The sequence below is a fragment of the Bos grunniens genome, chromosome 20 (genome assembly GCF_055505025.1).
Source record: "Bos grunniens cultivar Pamir isolate PY7600 chromosome 20, Bosgru_T2T1.0, whole genome shotgun sequence".
Classification (NCBI taxonomy): Eukaryota; Metazoa; Chordata; class Mammalia; order Artiodactyla; family Bovidae; genus Bos; species Bos grunniens.
In genome coordinates, this window is record NC_141184.1 from 73,049,592 (window position 1) to 73,069,809 (window position 20,218).

Sequence of the window (20,218 nt, forward strand, 5' to 3'; positions counted from 1 at the left end):
AGAGACTCATGAAGTTTTTGTGAACGTCTGTATGACCTGTCCAGCAAAGTGGGTGCCCTGATCACTGGAGATTGTGGAAAGCACCTTTTAACCATTTTTTTCTATTCTGAGATATTAATCCTGAAGCCAGGAAAGGCATTATCAAATAAAAATGAGGTTTGTCAGGGAGCCAGGAAAAGCCAAGTGGCCATCTTGGACCTCTCATAGCCCCAACTCTTTGGTTTATGGCCATTTTTAATCCATTTTAAATTCCCTGAAGACATGTTAACTTTTGTAGAAGCAGAATGAGCTTTGTTCATATGTGCTGTAGTCTGTTCTCAAAAGCCACATTCCAAGAAAACTTTGTTCTTTTAATCAGTGAGAGAAAACCAAATTCCAGTTTGGTAACAGCTTATATTCACTGTGAAACAATAGTTATTCACTTAGTCATAGTAACAATAAGACTTCAAAGGCAGTTTAATGTCTTAACAAACTTGTAGCATGCACAAAACTCTTCTTTCACTTGCAGCACACCTGGTTACACTTTCTGTATTCATCACTTCATTTGTCCATTTAGAGGACAGCCACCTGTACGTTTAGACTTACTTTGCTTTTCCTTAATAGAATGGAATTCCATTCCTTATTACTTTTTATTAAAAACACACATCTTACTTTTCTTCAGAAACCATGACTTGTACTTTACATCATCATTCTGTAGATTGGTAAGGATAAATCACCCAAAGTTATATCATTTATAAAAGTATCTTCACAATGCCTCTGTTAATTAGATCAATAAACAAACATCAATATCATGTATCAGTTCAGTAATGATTATTTCCCAGATCACACAAGCCTCAAATTCATTTACTTTAATTTTCTTGAATTTAGAATTGTTTGATTTGTAAGCACTGACTTCTCTTTAGGCCAATTAATTAGAGCTCATTGAACCACTTAGCCTTTAGCAATTTTTTCCAAGGATGGAGACATACACCGAGACACACACATATCTGGACAGACAGAAACCTCACAGTTTTCCACCTGAAATTTAAAATGTCTCTTTGTCCCTTTTAATTTCTTGGCTTGAGTTCCAGCTCATGGCTGGAGTCCCAGATAGAGTGGGCTGTGTATCTCAAGGACATGATAAGAGTTAACTCAGGTTTTTCCCCAGGCATGTTTCTGTTTCTCAGGCAGGATCAGAGCTCCCCAAAAGAGTATTTTCACAAGTCAAACTTTTAGTAATTACATGTGCAAAAAGAACCAGTTTTGCAATTTCAAAAAGATTCCATTTTACCTAGTTTTCTCCGGAGTCTAAAGAATACACATGGCCATTCAGGGTTCAAAATGTCATTTCTCCTTCATGTAGTCATAGCTTCATAGCTAAACTTTAAACCAGAGAGTGCTCAGATGGGCTCTGATGACAGGGGTAGACTGATCGATAAGATGTCCCAGCAGGGATTCTCTCTCTGGGCAGGAGAGGTCTTCTCTTAAAGCAAAGAAACCCCATATATAAGGGATTTTTAGGCCTTGAGGATCAAAATTATCCCAGGTTTTCAAGATATTATTCAAGGGGGGTGGTTCTGGACTGTTAGGCCCCATCTGTAAGAGAGAAAAAAGCAGTGCCCAGTGCCATGGCTTTTTTCTACCAGAGGTGTCTGCCCCTGCTCTAGACGGGGTTGGAGACTGATTTTCCACCTAAGCTTCCTTCCCTGGCCAGAGCTAACCTGTCTCTTACAGGTGAAGGTGTCCTACTCCCAACCCCCCTCGTTCTACCACCCAGGCATGGTGGAGATGCACCAGGGTTAGACCTGATGGCATCCCAGATTGATGTCCAGGTCCTCACCATTAAAACCTTGGTTTGATTTCCCTTTTATTCCGGCACCACCTGGGGTAGAACAGAGTAGTTTTCCGGATGCTTGCCGAGCCAAGACCACTAGGGGAAGCACCCAACTTCTGTGTACCTGCGCACATTCCTCATAACAGTATAAGTGGCAAGTCATAAAGGGATGAACAGAAAACCCAAGACATCCTCCTGAGAGTGGCCACACGAGTCTATTTAATAACAAAGGAGGCGATGGAGGGCCCGCCTGCGAGGAAAAGCTAATCCTTCATATTCATGGAGTGCCAGCATCATCCTTTTTATTCCTGTCCAGCAGACTGTACAAAAAGAATACCTAAGGAGTTGAGACAAGAGCCACTGGAGGGCTTCGTCTGCTCTGCTAAGAGCTAGCGTTACTAAGGGAAGAAGCCCAATGCACTTTCAATCTGCCCAAATCTGGGGTGTCCCAATCTGTGTCCTCAGGAATCTCATGCTCACCAGCAATGCCTCAATCCATATAGTCCAGAGGCATAGCCATGACAAGAACTTGCCTGTGTGTCTGTGGGGTCAGGATGGTGATTTCCAGTCTGAGAGATGTCCCTGGAGCTAGAGCTCCAGCTAGCTCCCTAAAGTGCTCCTGTCTGCAGTGTCCTGTAAAACTTGGAGTGGGGGCCTTGCTAGAAAAGCACAATAACAGCATGGATTGCAAGTCCCTTGAAAGTCTACAATCCGGCACACAAGGTTAATAACTTTAATTCCCCAAGCAGATATGAAATGGTCAGAGGGACCAGGAAAAGCTGACTGGGGAAAAGAAATTCAGTCCACATGCTTCTGATTTAGTAAAGTAGCTGCTGCTGCTGCTGCTGCTGCTAAGTTGCTTCAGTCGTGTCTGACTCTGTTGAGTCAGACCCCAGAGTTGGCAGCCCACCAGGCTCCCCCACCCCTGGGGTTCTCCAAGCAAGAGTACTGTAGTGGATTGCCCTTTCCTTCTCCAATGCAGGAAAGTGAAAAGGGAAAGTGAAGTCACTCAGTCGTGTCCAACTCTTAGCGACCCCATGCACTGCAGCCTACCAGGCTCCTCCACCCATGGGATTTTCCAGGCAAGAGTACTGGAGTGGGGTGCCATTGCCTTCTCCGTAGTAAAGTAGAGACCACAGTAAAAGAGCAAAAGAATCTCAACTCTGAGTGTTCTTATCTTGTCTTGAAGATCTTGGACAAGCCCCCAAGATGATAACCTAGCAGTCAACGGTGACCGATGCCACTGGATTCATGGTGTCTAAGAAGAAGATATTACTCTGGGGCCAAAGACAGTCTCAGTCACTCAGAGCTTTGTGTATATTTTATTTAAAGTGAAGGTGACAGAAAAAGCTTCTGACACAGACATCAGAAGGGGCTCACTAATTTAAGTGGGGCCATATATACTTCTCAACTAGCCTCTGAGAATAGACAAAAAACATCTCAAGGATGTGAGCGTTTTGCCCAGACCCTTTCCTATAACATACATCCAAAGCTCAAAAAGAGGAATGTCCTTGAACCTGAGATACTGCTCCCTACAATGCCTACTTGTCTTAGGTAAAAGAATGTGAAAAAGAAAGCAAGCTTGCCTCCTCCTTAAAGGGGCTTTAGGCTTGGACTCTTTATCAACCTGCTGGGACAGGTAAGTATACAGTTAAACTCAGAAAACTCTAATGTTGTAATGGTGGTGAGTAAAGCATTTGTATAACATACCACTGATAACTCATATAAGTATATCACTTATAAATTCAGTATGAAGGTCAAAAGATAAAATATCAAAATAATGATAACTACAAAATGAAATAATGGAACCATGTTTGAAGAATTAGATGACAGTATGATACGAAGTCAACAAACAGAGACTCAATGAAGAGCTACAAATTATTTTTTTTAAAGGAAACTAACATAAATTCTGGATTTGAAAACTAAAATAATTGAAATGAAAAATTGATAGGTTCAACAGCACATTTGAGATGCTAGCAGAAATAATCCATAAACTTGAAGATGAATTCATAGAAATCAATGTAAAAATAAAGAGAAAAAAATGTTGAGGGAAAATGATCTAAGGCATCCATTCATTACACCATCAAGTATGGAAGGAGAGAGACTCTCAGAAAGCAGGGATTGAAAGGGGAGAGAGTAAAATCACTTGTAGACGGAATGGCTGACCGGCAGGTCAGAGCGAAACGGAGATGCAGGGCCTGGCTCTTAGGGCGCCCGGTGGCAGCAGCCTCTGTCTAAGGCGAATAGCGCCCTGAACGCGCCCTATCTCATCTGATCTCGGAAGCTAAGCAGGGTCGGGCCTGGTTAGTACTTGGGTGGGAGACCGCCTGGGTATACCGGGTGCTGTAGGCTCTTTGCCTTCCCTCTCCTTTAGCCCCCGCCCCACGTCCCAACTCTTGGGCTCCCGCAGCCCCAGCCCCTCCTGGGGCTGGGTGGCCAGGGCACTGACTCCCGCTGCAGACCTGGGTTGCCTCCGCGCGGCCCGCGAGCCCCTCCGCATTTGGCTTCCAGGAAACCAGACGACCGTCCCGGGTCTCTGTCTGGGGCTCCTTGGCGTGCCTCAGGCAATCCCAGGGGGCTGCACCAGTTCCAGCCCCAGCCCCAGCCCCACCCCCACCCCACCCCACCGTCCCGCGGGTCTCCGTCTGGGGCTCCCTTGGCGTGCCTCAGGCAATCCCAGGGGGCTGCACCAGCTCCAGCCCCAGCCCCAGCCCCACCCCCACTCCACCCCACCCCCATCCTCGCCGGCGAACGCCCGAGCTCGCGCGCACCCGCGCGCACACACAGATATATGTGCACAGACGGTGCATGTATCTTGTTCAGTTATAATTTTGGTGGATATATGCCTGGGAGTGGGACTGCTGAATATGGTACTTCTAGTTTTAGTTCCTTTAGGAACCTCCATACTCTTTTCCATAGTGGCTCTACCAACTCACATTCCTACTAACGGTGGAGGCGAGTTCCCTTTTCTCCACATCCTTTCCAGCATTTGTTATCTACAGACTTTTCCATGAGGACCATTCTGACTAATGTGAAGTGGAACCTCGTTGTAGTTTGGAGTTGAGTCTGTCCAATCATGAGTGATGTGGAGCAAGATGACCTTTTTAAAATGCAGATGCAATTCTATCACCTCCCTGCTCCAACTGCTCTTGTATTTTCCCATCATAGTGAAGATATGACCAAATCCCTTCATTGCTTGGTCCCCCCTTTCTTCTCTGATTTCTTTTCACTGGAATGCCCTCTGCACTCTTTTGGTTCCATCCCATAGGGCATTTTTCATTTCTTGAATGTACTAAGGTTCCCTTGTCATGTAGCCTTCCAAGATGCTATTTTACCTGCCTGAAATTCTTCCTGCATCTCAACCCTGGTTGACATTGGTTCAACCTATGGATCTCAACTCAATTATTAGTCTGAAAAGCCTTCTCTGACACCCAGTTTTTGGTGAGGGAAGAGGCCCCTATAGAAGTTCTCAAAGTATCTGCCTGTTATTTATCATTAGTCAGTGAAAGAAGGAACTGTGTTTCTTCTTCTCTCAGCATTCTATTTCCAGAAACATATTGCATGCCTACTAGCTCATAGTAGGTGCTCAATATTTATTCAGTGTGTGAAAGACAGAAAAGTTCTGCGAAGCCTCAGCTTTTCACTTGGCTCAGCACTTTGGATCTCTTTGTATCTTTGTCAATTCAGTTCTTTTCTTTCTTCTGTTGATGTGCACACTATATTCAAGGGACGATCTAAGGCATGAAGACATATCAATAAATATAGGTTCTTGCTTTCCAGGAACTCATACATCAGATTTCTATAATTCAGGGTTTTTTTTTAATTAATGCTCTAGAACAATGTGAACTTTTAGTATTATCCATTTTCATTTCAAAGAAAGATCATTTTACTTACATAGCAAAGGTGGAGACCTTCCAACTTTCAGTCCAATACTTATACCTTTACCATTTCAGGCAAGTCTTTTGGTTCCTTCTGGAGGTGTGCAGCTCTTCCAGAAATGTGAAGATCTTCCATAGTCCTCATGGAGTGGATTCCAGCAATATGCATTGTTAACCAGCATCATTGGTGATTCTGTTGCTACAGACTCAATGCAGTGGGCAGGGCCTGGACTGCCCACTGGGTCTGATGTGGAATGGAAAGAAGGGCTTACCCCCTCCACTGTTTCTAGCCCTGTGACTAGAAACGGTCCCCAAACAAAAATCAGACAAACAAGATTATCCCAGATCGTAGTCCATGAGATGAAGGAACTAAGCAGCTGGTTGAGATGGAGCCAAGGGGAAAGGTTGCTCTTTTTTTCTCCACCTCTACTCCTTTCTTCCTTGATGCCTTAGTGATTCATCGTGGAGATTTGAAATAAAGTTCACAAGAGTCATATTTGTTGAATAAAGATTTTGCATTGAACCAACTCTAAAAAATGAAGAAAGTTTCACCTGCCACATGTTTCTTTTAAAAAGTCAATTGCTTTTCAACTCTGGGGTTTCTCCATTGCCTTGTTCAAGTAGCCTTAATCATAAAAATAAAATAAAACTAAATAAAGATTCAAATATACCAACAAAGGAAAGCTTCCGTTTCTTAAATCATCTTTCCACTTAGTAGAACACTAGCTTTTTTCTTTGTATTTTGACTAGGCAATTAGTTGTATTGTGGCTCAGATGGGAAGGCATCCACCTGCAGGAGACTCAGGTTTGATCCCTGGGTCGGGAAGATCCCCTGGAGAAAGAAATGGCAAACCACTCCAGTATTCTTGACTGGGAAATGCCACGGACAGAGGAGCCTGACTGGCCACAGTCCATGGGTAGCATAAAAGTTGGGCACAACTGAGCAACTAAGAACAGAAGTATTTCCAAGGACCACATTCAAGAGATTTGGAACTCTTGCTTGACTTCCTCATGTTGACCATGTTGACTAGGCAGCAGATAGCAGCTGATTCTTCTGTACAATTAACAAAGAATGTGTCATTCTGTTCTATACTTTTCTGTACTGCAGGAAGAGACTGTACAGAGCAGATGTCTGGACTTGTACAGGACTTTTGCTCCTTTAGAGGATTACAGTTGCACCATCAATGCTTGCCAGGGGTGGCAGGAAGGCGGCCCTGAAAGTTTGAGTTCAGACATGTCCAGTGTTTTAGGATATATCAGATGAGTAAGAATGCATTTACCCTTCACTATGTCTCCATAGAAAGTTGCTTTGGGTTTGGAGGTACACACACACACACACACACACACACACACCCTGCCGCCGAGACAGGTCAAGAGCTAGAAACCACAGGTAAGGGAGACGGAGAAAGAGGGAGAGAGAGACAGCAAGAGGACACGCAAGCTTCCCAACCCCTGGCCTCCACACCCTCCCCCCTCCACTCTGGGTATTCACTCGGCCCCAAGTCGACCCGACCTCACCCTCACCCACCGACACACTCACACACACTCTCACACACTCACCCTCTGGCCTGGGGATGGGGGCTGGGTCTCGCCTTAGGTAGCCAGGCCAAAGGGGACCTTTGAGACCTCGGCTTCAAGGAAGTCTTGGGGTCCCCACGGGTGACCGCCAGCCCCAGGGCACCGCGTCCAGCCGGGCCCGGCCCAAAGCTGACGCCCCCTCCCTTGGGGAAGCTGCTTCTTCCGCGTGACCTTCCTCTGAGGTGCGTCACGGGCTGTGCCAGTGTGTCTGTCTCAGATCCGATGCCATCCTCTCTCCCCTGTCTCCTGTTTGCTGTCTCTCTGTCACTCGCTCTGTGTCTCCCTCTGTCTCTGGCTCCGTGTGTGTGTGTGTGTGTGTGCGCGCGCACACATCCGTCTGTCTGTCTGTCTGTCTATCTGTATCTCCCTCTCACAGTCCTGGAGTCTATCTCTGAACTTTCATCTCTTTCTGCCTCTGTCTCTCCTGACACCCGGCGGCCCGTCCGTTCCTCTGGCCCCGGCCTCTCACAGGTGCTATGGCTCTGGCTGATGAGGTTGCGACGGCGGGCTGTCAACTGTCTGTGTGTCTGTCCGTGTGCCTGCCTGTCGCTCGTCTGCTCTCGCAGGAAGGTTGTGTGCTTGTCCGGCGGCGTGGGGGAAAGGTGGGGGCCTCAGTAGGGCGAAGGGGCGGGGCTGAGGCACTCGGGTGGACCGCGCCTCCGTGGCTCCCGGTGGGTTTGGGCATCGGGCAGGTGTCGGGCAGGATGGGCGCTCAGGGCCCTGGCTGGGCTGCGCCTAGGCCCACAGGAGGCTCAGAGGCCCGAGGGCCGCGGGGGTCGGGCGGCGGCAGGGCCGAAAGCCAGAAACATCTGGGCCGCGTGGCCCTGGGCAGCGAACGGGATCGAGGGAGGCCCGGCTCGCCGAGCGCAGCCGGGCCTCGAGAGGCCCGGGATGGAGGGCGCCAAGACCTCCGCGCCCCTCAGCCCACCCCCCAGGCCCCGTGCGCACGCACGCCTGGCATGCCGCTGGGGGTCCCGGAAGCCCTCCGGGCTGCCGAACCTGGCCAGGCGTTTGCTGGCCGCGGGGTGGCAGTGTTCGGGAGCGTGGCGCCATTGGCCGGCGGAGTCTGGTCGCGGGTCGTTCGGCTCAAGTATAGCGCGCGCCCCCACGGTGAGGTGCGGCCTGCTGGCCCGACCGGCAGGTCAGAGCGAAAGGGAGGCACAGTGCAGGGCTCTTAGGGCCCCCGGCGGCAGCCGCCTCCTTCTAAGGCCATACCACCCTGAACGCACCTGATCTCATCTGATCTCGAGGGCTCACATTTGATGGTGGTCTTGTCATCTCCTACCTCTTTCTCGTAAAGCTGGCAGCTGAGGGAATGAGGTAAGTGTAAAATTGAATAACAATAGACTGTGTGGAATCTGTGAATGTGGAGCTCTGTGAATCCGTAGGTCTAAGGAGAGACTGGCAGCTGCCGACGTGGAGTATCTGTCCCCATGACCACGTTTACGTCATCAAATGTGCCATTGACCGCCCTCCCCCCACCCCGGGTGGCAGGGACCCCCACGTGGCAGCCCCCAGGCTCGCTCTCTCTGGCTCATCCACCCTCTAGAAGTTTCCCCAGACCCTCAGTAGGAGTGGGCACTGCTGCGGGTGTGCGTTGTGTGTCCTCGTGCCCCATGTGACGTTGCACGACTAACCGCACTCTGTGTTTGCACCCTTCCTCCCGTGCTCATGGGACCAGGCACCGTGGCGGGAATGCAGGGGCTGGATTCTGCTACAGTCAGGACTTGCTCCTGATGTGCTTTGGGGTGAGTACAGGCCAGCCTGGTCCTTCGGGGGTATGGAGCCCACGCCCCAGGGAGTGGAGGGTCAGTGGGTCTCTGGAGGTTAGCCTGGGAGAACCCTCACACCAGAGAACGTGACCTTGGCGCCCCACTGCCGCCGGAGTGGTCAGAGCATGGCCAAGGCCCCTCGCATAGGGACGCATGGGTATCCCTCCCACAGCGGCAGTGCTGCTGGCCACGCCCTGCGTGCACGTTCTCGGAGGGAACAGGGCCCAGAGTGTCAGGGTTCACGAGGCTGCCCTGCCCTGGGCCTCTCCGTACGGAGGCCAGCATTTCACACGGAGGTGCACCGGCATCTGGGGCTCGGCTGCTGCTAAGGGGCCACCCTCCCTTGCAGGCGCTGCTCTGGGTAGGCCTCTGGTGGGTCTGGCCCTGGGGCCCAGCCCTGCTCGAGCAACTCTGAGGGCAGGAGGCTGTCTGCTCTGTCCTGTTCACATCTCAGCTAGAAAGCTGGATTGGGCTTTTGAGTTTTTTTTACCAGCAGCTTTTAGCTATATGTCAGAATAAAGTCAGCCACAGAGTTCTCTCCTTGATCTGCTTGGCCCTCCATGTTTCTCTGAATTCTCAAAGCAGCTGAAGCCCCAAATGGGGTGGGGGGGTGGGGGTGTCAGGAGGGGCAGGGGCTGGGGCACCAGCTGCCAACCCAGGACTGACTTTTCTGTGTGTGTTTCCAGTTTACCTGCACGAATTCTCCAGATGTTTATACAGCATCCAGTATACAACAAAGACTACATTTTGAACTCGATGGAATCTTTACTCTGTTAATACTTGTTACATGGACCCGAAGATATTACAGGGTTTTTAATTAGTGAAAAATTCATGAATACCATAGAGAAAATATTTTAGAATTTAATGTTTCTGATATTTATGTAAACTTATGACTTCATTTATATAATTCCTTCCTTTTTCTTGTATATTCAGGCTATGAATATCCTTTCAGATCAATTTCATGTTCTGATACCTGATTTCAGTCTTTCAAATGAATGTACTGTAGTGCTTGTCTGTATAAATCCTATGAACAAACACAGGGCTTTTGTAAATGATGCATTTATTGTAATTATTCTTGTTTAATTTTTCAATGTTAAGCCATGAGAGAAGGGGTTTTCCTGCGATTGTAAAATCATCATGACACGGTGTGCTTTATTATCCTTCCAGAATGTAACCAAGCTCTCCAACAATCACTCTGAAATAAGAAAACTTAATTTCAACCAGTTGTTGTTGGATGTTAACGACTGGCCTAAACTGTACTTTTTCTAGCAAGAAATGCTTTTTGTCCACAGCGTGAAGTGATTTAAAAGTACTGGGTGTTAAATGTGAGCTTCTAATGAAATTTGGGCTGAAAGGATGCCTAGAAGAAGACTGAAAATCTCTCCTGTAACCCTGTCTCTGTGGACCTGGATCCCTCCTCTCTGGTGAGACTCTTTGGGGACCAATCTCGATGCCCTGCACCCACTACAGAGCCATCGAGCTGGACAGTGAAGGTGCCACTTCCCAGACAGACAGGGTAGTGTAGCTCTGACAAAGGCCTTATTTTTATGGAAATCATCTTTTTACATGATTGTAAACATGTTTAAAGAATGGACCTAGGCGTACATTTTTAGATTGTGATGACATAGCCATTCTGGATTGTATAAGTAGCAAATGTAATTTTTACTTTTTCAGCGGCACATTAAAAAAGCCAGCAAGAGATGCGTTCAGGTCACAGTGTGATATTTATTATGCAGCTGGTATCTTGGTAGACAGAGACAGCATGTTTCTTTACATGTGGGTTCCGCCTTTAATTTACTTGTACAATTCATTGTTACCATTCTATTTTTCTATTAATCTTTTGTGAACTTCCCGAATATGTGACAAAGTATGTACAGTCTACTTTTGAACTATTTTTATCATAGTATTATTTATTGCTTTCTTTCAATAAAGTACTGAAGCAAAATTTCCCAGGGCCAATAAAGAGTGCCGAGGGTAAGCTGTACTCTCACTGAGAACAGACCAGAGCTGGTAATGGGAGCCCGTGTCATCACACGGACATTCTGTTAAGAGAAATGGACGGATGCAATGGAAAGGCCAGAAGGCGGAAGCATAGGTGTCCCTAGAGGACGACCGACGGTGTGTTCATGCCCTTGGCTCCGGAGACAAGAGGCTCCATCACTTCAGCATCTGCGGGGACAGGGCCCCTCTGCTGCTGAGGCGTGGGCAGCGGGCCGAGGGTGGGAACAAAGTTCAGGTGTCGAGGCTCGCCATCGGTCACAGCATGGGGTGTCCGAGGGCAACCTTGATGGGGACCCAAATGATGCACCCTAGTCCAGCATCAGGTCCTCCCCCAGCATCAGACCCTAGTCCAGCATCAGACCCCAGTCCAGCGTCACGGCCCTAGGCCAGCATCAGGCCCTCCCCGACGCTCAAACCCTCCCCCCACCTCCGACCCTTCCCCAGTATCAGGCCCCCCACCTCCAGTATGAGGTGCGGCAGCCCTACTTGTCTGATACTCCTGAGCACACTCAGGCAGCCCCAGAGAAGCAGGACAATAGCTCTGGCAGGAGGTGCATCTTTAGGAATCACCTGCGGAGCAGCAGCAGCTGGGCTTTGTTTCAGATCAAGGAGAGACAAAGAAAAGGCACTTGTGCAAGAGGCAGTGGAGGCTGTGGGCACGTTCCCCCAGCTCTGCTTCCTCCCCGTAGGGGCTTTGCTCTCCTGCTCTCTCACAGGCCCCAGGGTGGTGTCCTTCCAGATTCACGGTCTCCTTGATATCTCAAGCCCAAGTCCTGAGTTGTGTCCCAGTCCGGTGTGGCAGAGGGCTGGGAACACCCAAGCTCAAGGGCTGAAAGGATTCCAGGGGGACAGCTGGGCCCCAGCAAGTGGCAGGGCAGGGGATGAGGGTGGCCGCCTACAGAGGGCTCCGGAGCAGCACTGGAAGGAGAGCAGTGATGCCTTAGCTCACTCGGGGATGCTGCCCGGCCTGGCACTCAGAGATGTTACTGCCAGCAGCTCTGGGGATACAGGAAGCCTGGTGAGTGACACCACGCCACCCAGGCCGTGTGGTGGGCACTGCTGACCATGTCCTCGGTTTTCATTCTGGTTCCAACTGTCCCTCCAAGGGCTGACGGGCTCCTCTTCCGAACGGCACGGACGTTTTCTTTCTGTGGGTGAACGCATCCCTTGTTTCTGTTGGCGCTGTTGTCGCTCATCGTGTGTTTTCCTCTTTACAACCTGTGCTTGCTGCTCTTCCAGTTTAACTTAGGAGCAGCCCTCATTTTCTGCATTTCTAGTTGTCAGCATTCACTGGGGCTTTCCAGGTGGCGCTAGGGGTAAAGATCCTGCCTGCCAATGCAAGAGATAATGAGAGATGTGGGTTCGATCCCTGGGTTGAGAAGATGCCCTGGAAGAGAGCATGGCAACCCACTCCAGTCTTCTTGCCTGGAGAATCCCATGGACAGAGGAGCTAGTGGGCTACAGTTCCTGGGGTCGCAGAGTCAGACACGACTGAAACAGGTTAGCACACACTCAGTTTTTAGTTCAGTCACTCAGTTGTGTCCGACTCTTGTCACTCCTTGGATTGCAGCACTCCAGGCTTTCCTGTCCTTCACTATCTCCTGGAGTTTGCTCCAACTCATGTCCATTGAATCATCATGCCATAGAGCCATCTCATTCCTGTTTCATCCACGAGAGAGGTGGCTGGGGCTCGGCAAAGTGTCTGGTCCCACTGGGTGGGTGTGAACCTGCCCTAACCGCTCCCTAACCAGGTGACTGTCACTTTGTCCTCTGTAAATCGGGAGGGGGCAGCACCTGCTTGGTAAGGGGCACACACAGCATCTGGTACATAATCAATGCACCATCCATCTCAGCATTGTATTTACTACTAATAGGGATAGCATTTAATAATCTGCTCCTTTTTCTCTCTTGTCACTAAACTGTGCTCCAGACCACATCTGCTTTACTTACCCCTGTAAATCCCACACCCAGCACAAACGAGACTCAACACATTTGTGGCTGAAGAGGCAGGAACATGCGCTGTCCTCAAGGAGAGGAAGCTGAGTGATATGGGGGCCTGATGATAACCCTGTCTGATGAGGGGACCCCAGGAGGACCTGTGTGGCTGTCGGGTGGGGTGGGGGGCATGAGCAGAACCCCTGATGAGCTCCTGGGGATGGGGAAGGTGGCAGGAAGGAGGGCGGGCTGTTCCTTGTGGGGTGTCCACAGATTGTACTTCACCCCTCACTGAGGAGCACTTAGGCCGTTTCCAAACACATGTCACTGTTAGGATGAAACAATCATCGCCCAGCTCCTACTCAACCAATTTCGTAGAATATGTTTCTAGCACTGGAGTACAATCATCTGCTTTATTCATTCCATGCTCCGTTCATCCACCCAGCCAGCCAGCCATCTGTTCATCCATCCACCACTCACTAATCAATCCATCCATCCACTCTTAATTCATCCATCCATCCAACCATCCACTCATTAACTCAGCCGATCATCTCAGACCCATTGAGAAGACAGACGCCTCCTCCACTCCTGCTCCCAGGAGGACCCCCAGCGTGATTGACAGGAGCCTCATGGGGACGACAGGGGAGACACAGAAGGGAGATGCCTGCAGGCCCTCCTCCCTCTGAACGGTGAAGCACCCACCTGGTCCTAACGCCTCCTTGCTGGGGTGTTCAGGCCGGCCCTTTTCCTTCTTGCGAAACAAGCGGCTGATGGAGGACTTGATGCCCTTCTTCTTTGGGGCTTTGTGCAGCGAGCCCTGGCTGCTGGTGCTGCTGCTGGGGTTATTCCCGGGGCTGTCCTGAGAGCCTGTGGAGCTTCGGGGAGAGAAAACGACCTTTAACTGGCACCCCTGTGCAAACACACACCCCTCCATAAGAGCTACTGATAGAAACGGGCACCCAGAAACACCCGTGCCTCAACCTCGCAGCTGACAGTTGGAGTCTCCTTCACCAACCAGACTCCACACGAGCAATGCAGGCCCCCGGTGTCAGACAACCGCACCGGGAAGCTGAGATTCTCTGCCTCGAGCTCTCCCGAGAGGAGGGCTTGACTTCAGGACAGCTGGTGCAGAGGGCGCTCTGACCCTCCCTTAGGGTCGCTGCTCAGCAGGTGACGACGCTCCAGGAGAAGACGTGCTCCCCTGCTCTGGGTAGTTCCCCCCGCCTCCCACAGGGTAACCGTCCCCGGCCGTGGCAGGAGAGCGACGATCACCGTGCAGGGCTGCTGGTCAGGTGACCACACGTGCCCCCCATCGAGTGCTGCCTGGCTCAGGACGGGAGCTTAGCAAGTGGTGGTCTGAATGAGGACAGTGTCAGTCACAGGAGGGGACAGGGTCTCCTGAGAGGAGACCCCTGCAGAAAAGGGAGGGACCCTCAAGAGCGAACCCGAGAGGCATGGGGCCGTCACCGTCAGGAACGTGCCCTCTACCCAGAGCAGGAAGAAAGCTCCCACAGGAGTCAATCTGTAGAGATGGACATTTTCTAAAATCACTGAGGTCACTGAGCTCTTCTTCCCCAGCACCTGAAGTTCACCACTAAACACAGGCACCGAACTCAGTGGTATTCCTTTAAAATCATCCTTGCAACTCTTTCAAGACAAGAGGGGCAGGGCTCCTGAAACTGACGATGCACACACAGGTCACTGACTTGTGGGCGTCCCTGAGGTCCTCATGGGTGGCTGTGTGCAGCGCCCCCGTGCGCAGGCGGCCCATCCGAAGCGACCGTGGCCAGGCGAGGGTCGAGGTTTCACATTTGATGGCGGTCTTGTCATCTCCTACCTCTTCCCGTATAGCTGGCAGCTGAGGGAGTGAGGTAAGTGTCAAATTGGCTAACAATAGACTGTTCTGAAAAAGGCAATCACACAGGCCCTACATTATAACCAGAAACTTATTTGAAGATCTATTAGCTATGCTTTCCCCCAAGTACAAAAAAACCCTTGTTATAGCTTAATGCCATCTTAAAGGACTGTCTTGTTCAAAAAAAGCGAGGCTATGGGGCAACGAGAGCATCTGACTGAGTGCAGAGACCCCGGACGGGAGCCTCCCTGCAGCCGGCCTCGGCCCTCCCTGGAATCCAGCGACCAGACGGCCCTGCGGGGCAGGACAGCAGAGCGATGCTGGCACCCTGAATCCTGCACGGCATGAACTGCCCTGATGAAAGGACTGTGCTCATCGCCAGATGCTGCTCGGAAGCACCACAGCTAGAGTACAAAACCTCTCAGCAAAGCCGTCCAGACCTTTCTGTTTGAAGGAGAAAAAGACACAGCTTGTGCCACCATCCAAGATCATTTGCAGTGATGATGCAGGTTACTGGAACCCATGACAACAAGAGAAACACAGAAAAGGTACCTAACCCCTCCACGCGAACACCATGTGCCTGGATCGTATTTCTCGGTAACATACAGACTGGGGACTACCCACTGAAGTACTTACACGCAGTTCGAGTGTCATTCGCTCACAGTGGTTTCCATAAGGCACCCCCAGGTCTTCACTAAGAGATGATCTTGTATCACCCTAGAGAGGTGGGAAGTTCAAAAGGGAGGAGACATATGGGTACCTATGGCTGATTCATGTTGAGGTTTGACAGAAAAGAAAATTCTGTAAAGCAATTATCTTTCAGTTAAAAAATAAACTAATTTAAAAAAAAAAAAAGAAGAAGAAGATGATCTCTCTTGGACTCCCAGCGTTTCCGCTGGTCCTGGGTGTGAGGAAAGGAAAGACAGTGTGGGAACAGATTAACCCTGCAGGGTCCAAACAGGTCTCACTGATACATTTCGGTGTGTGGTTAAACCAGGGGAGGTTTTAGGAAACATGCATGGCATGTATTGTTATAAACAATGAGTGCGTTGTTTTGACCAACTAACCTGTGCTTTTTTGGTGGGATTCTGTAAAGAATACTGATCCCGTGCAGCCCCACAGGAGCTTGGTGACAACAAAGTAACTTAGTGCAAAATACAGCTGAACTCATTTAAGAGCAGCTGGATAAACTGGGCTCCCTCCCCTGAGCTCTAACAAGAACCCTCAGACAACAGAAGGCTACAAAGGCTAGAAATTTTCCACATGGAACTGAACACGGATCAATCTCAAATTCAAGTTAAAATAAGCATTTATAAAAATCAGAAAATAACAACGAACAGAGCAGGGAAGTGACACGCCTGGGTTGACTATGGACTCAGTGGAGACAAACACCTGCCTCAGAGTCAGGGCCCAGGCCAGCCCCTTCCCCCGGGCCTCCTCCTGAGGAAGGCCTCTGGGTCTGCGCCTGTCTGCCCTCCCCCAGGATGGGAGCTGCCCCACTGGTGCCACATGTGGTTAGGAAGGGCAGTGCCGTGTCCTCGCTGAACAGGAGGGCAAAGCAGGCCACAGAGCAGGCGAGCAGCACACCCAGGTCACCAACCCCAGGGGGACAGCGCTGGTCTGCTGTGCTCAGCAGAAGGTCTCCTGTGCACTGAGCTGCCTGAACTGGAGCACGGCCACCCCAGTCCTGCGGGAAGGCCCAGGAGTGCTCGGTCAGCGGGCTGGGAGCAGGAGAGGGACAAGGAAGGCCATCCCTTGGGGCACTGGACTCCAACAACAGGGGCTCATCCACGTGACCCGAGGGGAGAGGCAGAGAGCTCCCTCCTGATGCTCCCTCCATCAGGGATGCCGTGATGGACACGAGAGCCTCTGGAGGAAAGCGGGCTGGACAGCACCATGGTTAAGTGTCCGGGCTCTGATCAGACCAGTCCACACCACGCTGCTGGGTGTGAGAGCCTGGGCAGTGTGCCCGGCCTCGCTAAGCCTCAGTGTCTATGTCTGCTGAATGGGGATAGCAGCAGCCTGGACCTCACCTGGGGATAAGATGACAGACTTGGAAAGCACGTGCCCGGCACACAGAGTCTCCTGCACACTGCTACCCACCATCATTAAATTGGCTTCCCGCAAATCTAACATCTATGGCTCTGATTCAGTCATTTCTTACATGAAAACACTAAGCGGAAATTCCATGGTGGTCCAAAGGTTAAGACTTGGCACTTTGACTGCCGGGACACTGGTCTGATCCCTGCTTGGGGAACTAAGATCCCATAAGCTGTGCAGCATGGCCAAAAACATAAGTATAGAAACTTTTAAAAATAATAAATAATACTATGTCTATTATAAACAAGCATGAGATGATCAGAAGGCAAACAAGTGGGAGAAAGGCAAACTGTTACAACTGTCCCAACGAATGACCTATTTCCAACAGAACCATCAGCACATTTTAAGTGGTGGGTGAGTTTCATCACTTCCATTAAAACATCAATTATTCACCAAGACATAACCACACAGTGTTCATTCACGTTAAACGATAAGGACTCTTCAATACTTCACAGAGAAACAAAGGCCTGCTAAATTAGTAAACAGTCTACCTTTCGACGCTGCTTCCTTAAATCACTAGGCTGATAGATGCATGCAAAGAAATGAAGAGAAACCAGATTCATTGCGACTTTGAAGCTAAAATTTCAAGAATCCATAGAGGCAAATACAGTAAAGCAAAAATGATGGCAAACATGTAAGTGACATGAAGATTTAGAGAACATGTGACTGGAAACAGAACATTTTTTTTGACAACAGAAGTTAAATAAGCTATTCGAGATTTACTAGAGAAACACTATAAATTATTACTCAAGAAGATACCATTCTATTACAACATCATGATTTATTAAAGCATAGCATTCTGTACAACAAAGGGCCTTAACAGGTGTCTATTCTCAGCCAAATTTCTCTATAAGTTCGTTTATCTTAATCAAAAACATGTTATACTTTAAATTAGTAATTTAACTGATGAGGAAGTTACCATAATATCTATTTTAACACTGAACAAATCTAACCACCTATTGGACATTAATGTAAAATCCTGACACAGAATTTGATTTAAAACTTCTCACAATAAATTCATTAAAGCAAGTTCCCTGTGAAAATATGTAAGAATGAAAGCTAGCATAATAGCAGGTGCAGTCTTTACATTAACCATAGAAGATACTTTTTTAACGAGTCTAATAGAGACATTAACTGTGCAAAAGCTGATGAGATTTACAGTCTTAAATACAAGCACCAACACAGAAAGGATATTGTGTCAGTTCAGTTCAGTTGCTCAGTCATGTCTGACTCTTTGTGACCCCAGGAATCGCAGCATGCCAGGACCCCCTGTCCATCACCAACTCTTGGAGTTCACCCAAACTCATGTCCATTGAGTTGGTGATGCCATCCAGCCATCTCATCCTCTGTCCTCCCCTTCTCCTCCTTCCCCCAATTCCTCCCAGCATGAGTCTTTTCCAATGTGTCAACTCTTCACTTGAGGTGGCCAAAGTGCTGGAGTTTCAGCTTTAGCATCAGTCCTTCCAATGAACACCCAGGACCGATCTCCTTTAGAATGGACTGGTTGGACCTCCTTGCAGTCCAAGGGACTCACTCTCAAGAGTCTTCTCCAACACCACAGCTCAAAAGCATCAATTCTTTGATGCTCAGCTTTCTTCACAGTCCAACTTTCATATCCATACATGACAACTGGAAAAACCATAGCCTTGACTAGATGGACGTTTGTTGGCAAAGTAATGTCTCTGCTTTTGAATACGCTATCTATGTTGGTCATAACTTTGCTTCCAATGAGTAAGCGCCTTTTAATTTCATGGCTGCAGTCACCATCTGCAGTGATTTTGGAGCCCCCAAAAAATAAAGTCTGACACTGTTTCCCCATCTATTTCCTATGAAGTGATGGGACCAGATACCATGATCTTAGTTTTCTGAATGGTGAGCTTTAAGCCAACTTTTTCACTCTCCTCTTTCACTTTCATCAAGAGGCTTTCTAGTTCCTCTCACTTTCTGCCTTAAGGGTGATGTCATCTGCATATCTAAAAGTCCATTAATTCTACACTTAAGAGGATCATTTCTTCATGTAAGCACAATCTCATTTATGAATTACACATGATATGTAGTTTAGGATCCATCTACATATATTATGCTTATAACTGCGTGCTGCTGCTGCTAAGTCCCTTCAGTCGTGTCCGACTCTGTGCGACCCCATGGACTGCAGCCTACCAGGTTCCTCTGTCCATGGGATTTTCCAGGCAAGAGTACTGGAGTGGGTTGCCACTGCCTTCTCCTGTAACTGCACAGTGATACACCAATTCAACTTACTGCTATGGGGGAAAAACACCATTTAATGACACATGAAGACAAAGCACAAACCCGACTAAGGGGACACACGCTGTGGACCACAGAACGGCTATGACCAGAGCAAGTGAGGGGACGGGGCACGGGAGATGGATGGGTAAACTACAGCCTCGGGGGCTGGGGGGGATCTGGATTCATGATGACTAAGCAGACAACAGGATGAGAGAGGGAATCAAAACCAATGATGAAAGCAGACACACTGTCAGAGAACTCCAACAGCAAGGAAAACATACAGAACTGTTCTTTTCCAAATATTTGGAAAGAAATCAAGCATGAAACCACAGAGAAATCATCAAAGAATTTTAAATATCAACTAATTAGCCAATGATGCCAATTATAAAAAACAGTGTCAAAAGACCACAAAATGGACTGGTTACCACTTCACAGGCCGCTAAAATGATTCACGGTTAATTTAATTATAAGCTGACTAACAATGCAGCTAACATGAAATGGGTGGTAACAGAAAAAAGAGACAATACAAGTCCAGTTACAAAGCAGAATGTTGTACACGTGATTTCATGGGGTAAACAGCAATACACTCACAACACCTAAGCTAAACACACAAGAAAGCTGGAACATGTGCTTTAGAGCCGCACACTCTGTCACCAAAAGCCCTAGGTCGTCATCCCAGTTTTAGACTCAGAAAACTGAGGCAGCCCGACGTCTTCCCTGCAGCCCTGGGGCCCTGGGCTTTTAACCTGGTTTCACACGCAGAGCTGGACTGAGCGCGTGGCCAGGTCCATCAGCAAGCAGACCAGTGTAGATTCTTGGTTTTGTTCCCACCGCATGCCCTGCACCCTGCAGCCAGGCATCCCCAATGGAGAATGTGCTGTACGGCTTTCCCATGCCATGAGAGCTGCCTATGGCTACTTTCACGAAGCTGTCTGCTCCCTGAGAACAGAAACTTCCCTGCAGCTGCTGTGCCCAGCACAGGCCAGGCCCAACGTTACAGAGGCAGGCTCTGGCTGAGTTCATGATTACGTGCTAAGTA

At 49.0% G+C, this 20,218-nt stretch overlaps 1 protein-coding gene, 1 long non-coding RNA gene and 1 pseudogene across 2 annotated transcripts; 2 read left to right on the forward strand and 1 right to left on the reverse strand.

Moving 5' to 3' along the window:
• The first annotated feature begins 4,045 nt into the window (after positions 1-4,045).
• On the forward strand, positions 4,046-4,165 carry LOC147350761 (5S ribosomal RNA; annotated as a pseudogene).
• A 3,112-nt stretch (positions 4,166-7,277) lies between these two features.
• On the forward strand, positions 7,278-10,986 carry LOC147350762 (uncharacterized). The gene is made up of 2 exons (XM_086362290.1): positions 7,278-9,017; positions 9,728-10,986. Exon 1 carries the CDS (start codon positions 7,746-7,748, stop codon positions 8,445-8,447), a length of 702 nt encoding a protein of 233 aa, XP_086218416.1. The 5' UTR covers positions 7,278-7,745; the 3' UTR covers positions 8,448-9,017; positions 9,728-10,986.
• Positions 10,747-14,835, reverse strand: LOC147350763 (uncharacterized). The gene is made up of 2 exons (XR_015149037.1): positions 13,680-14,835; positions 10,747-12,371 (listed from the first exon to the last, which is right to left on the reverse strand). It is a non-coding gene; the product is annotated as an uncharacterized LOC147350763 (long non-coding RNA).
• Between the last annotated feature and the right edge of the window lie 5,383 nt (positions 14,836-20,218).

Coding starts and splice junctions, on each gene's coding strand:
- LOC147350762 (XM_086362290.1), top strand. CDS start 7,746: ATGGCTCTGGCTGATGAGGTTGCGACGGCGGGCTGTCAACTGTCTGTG.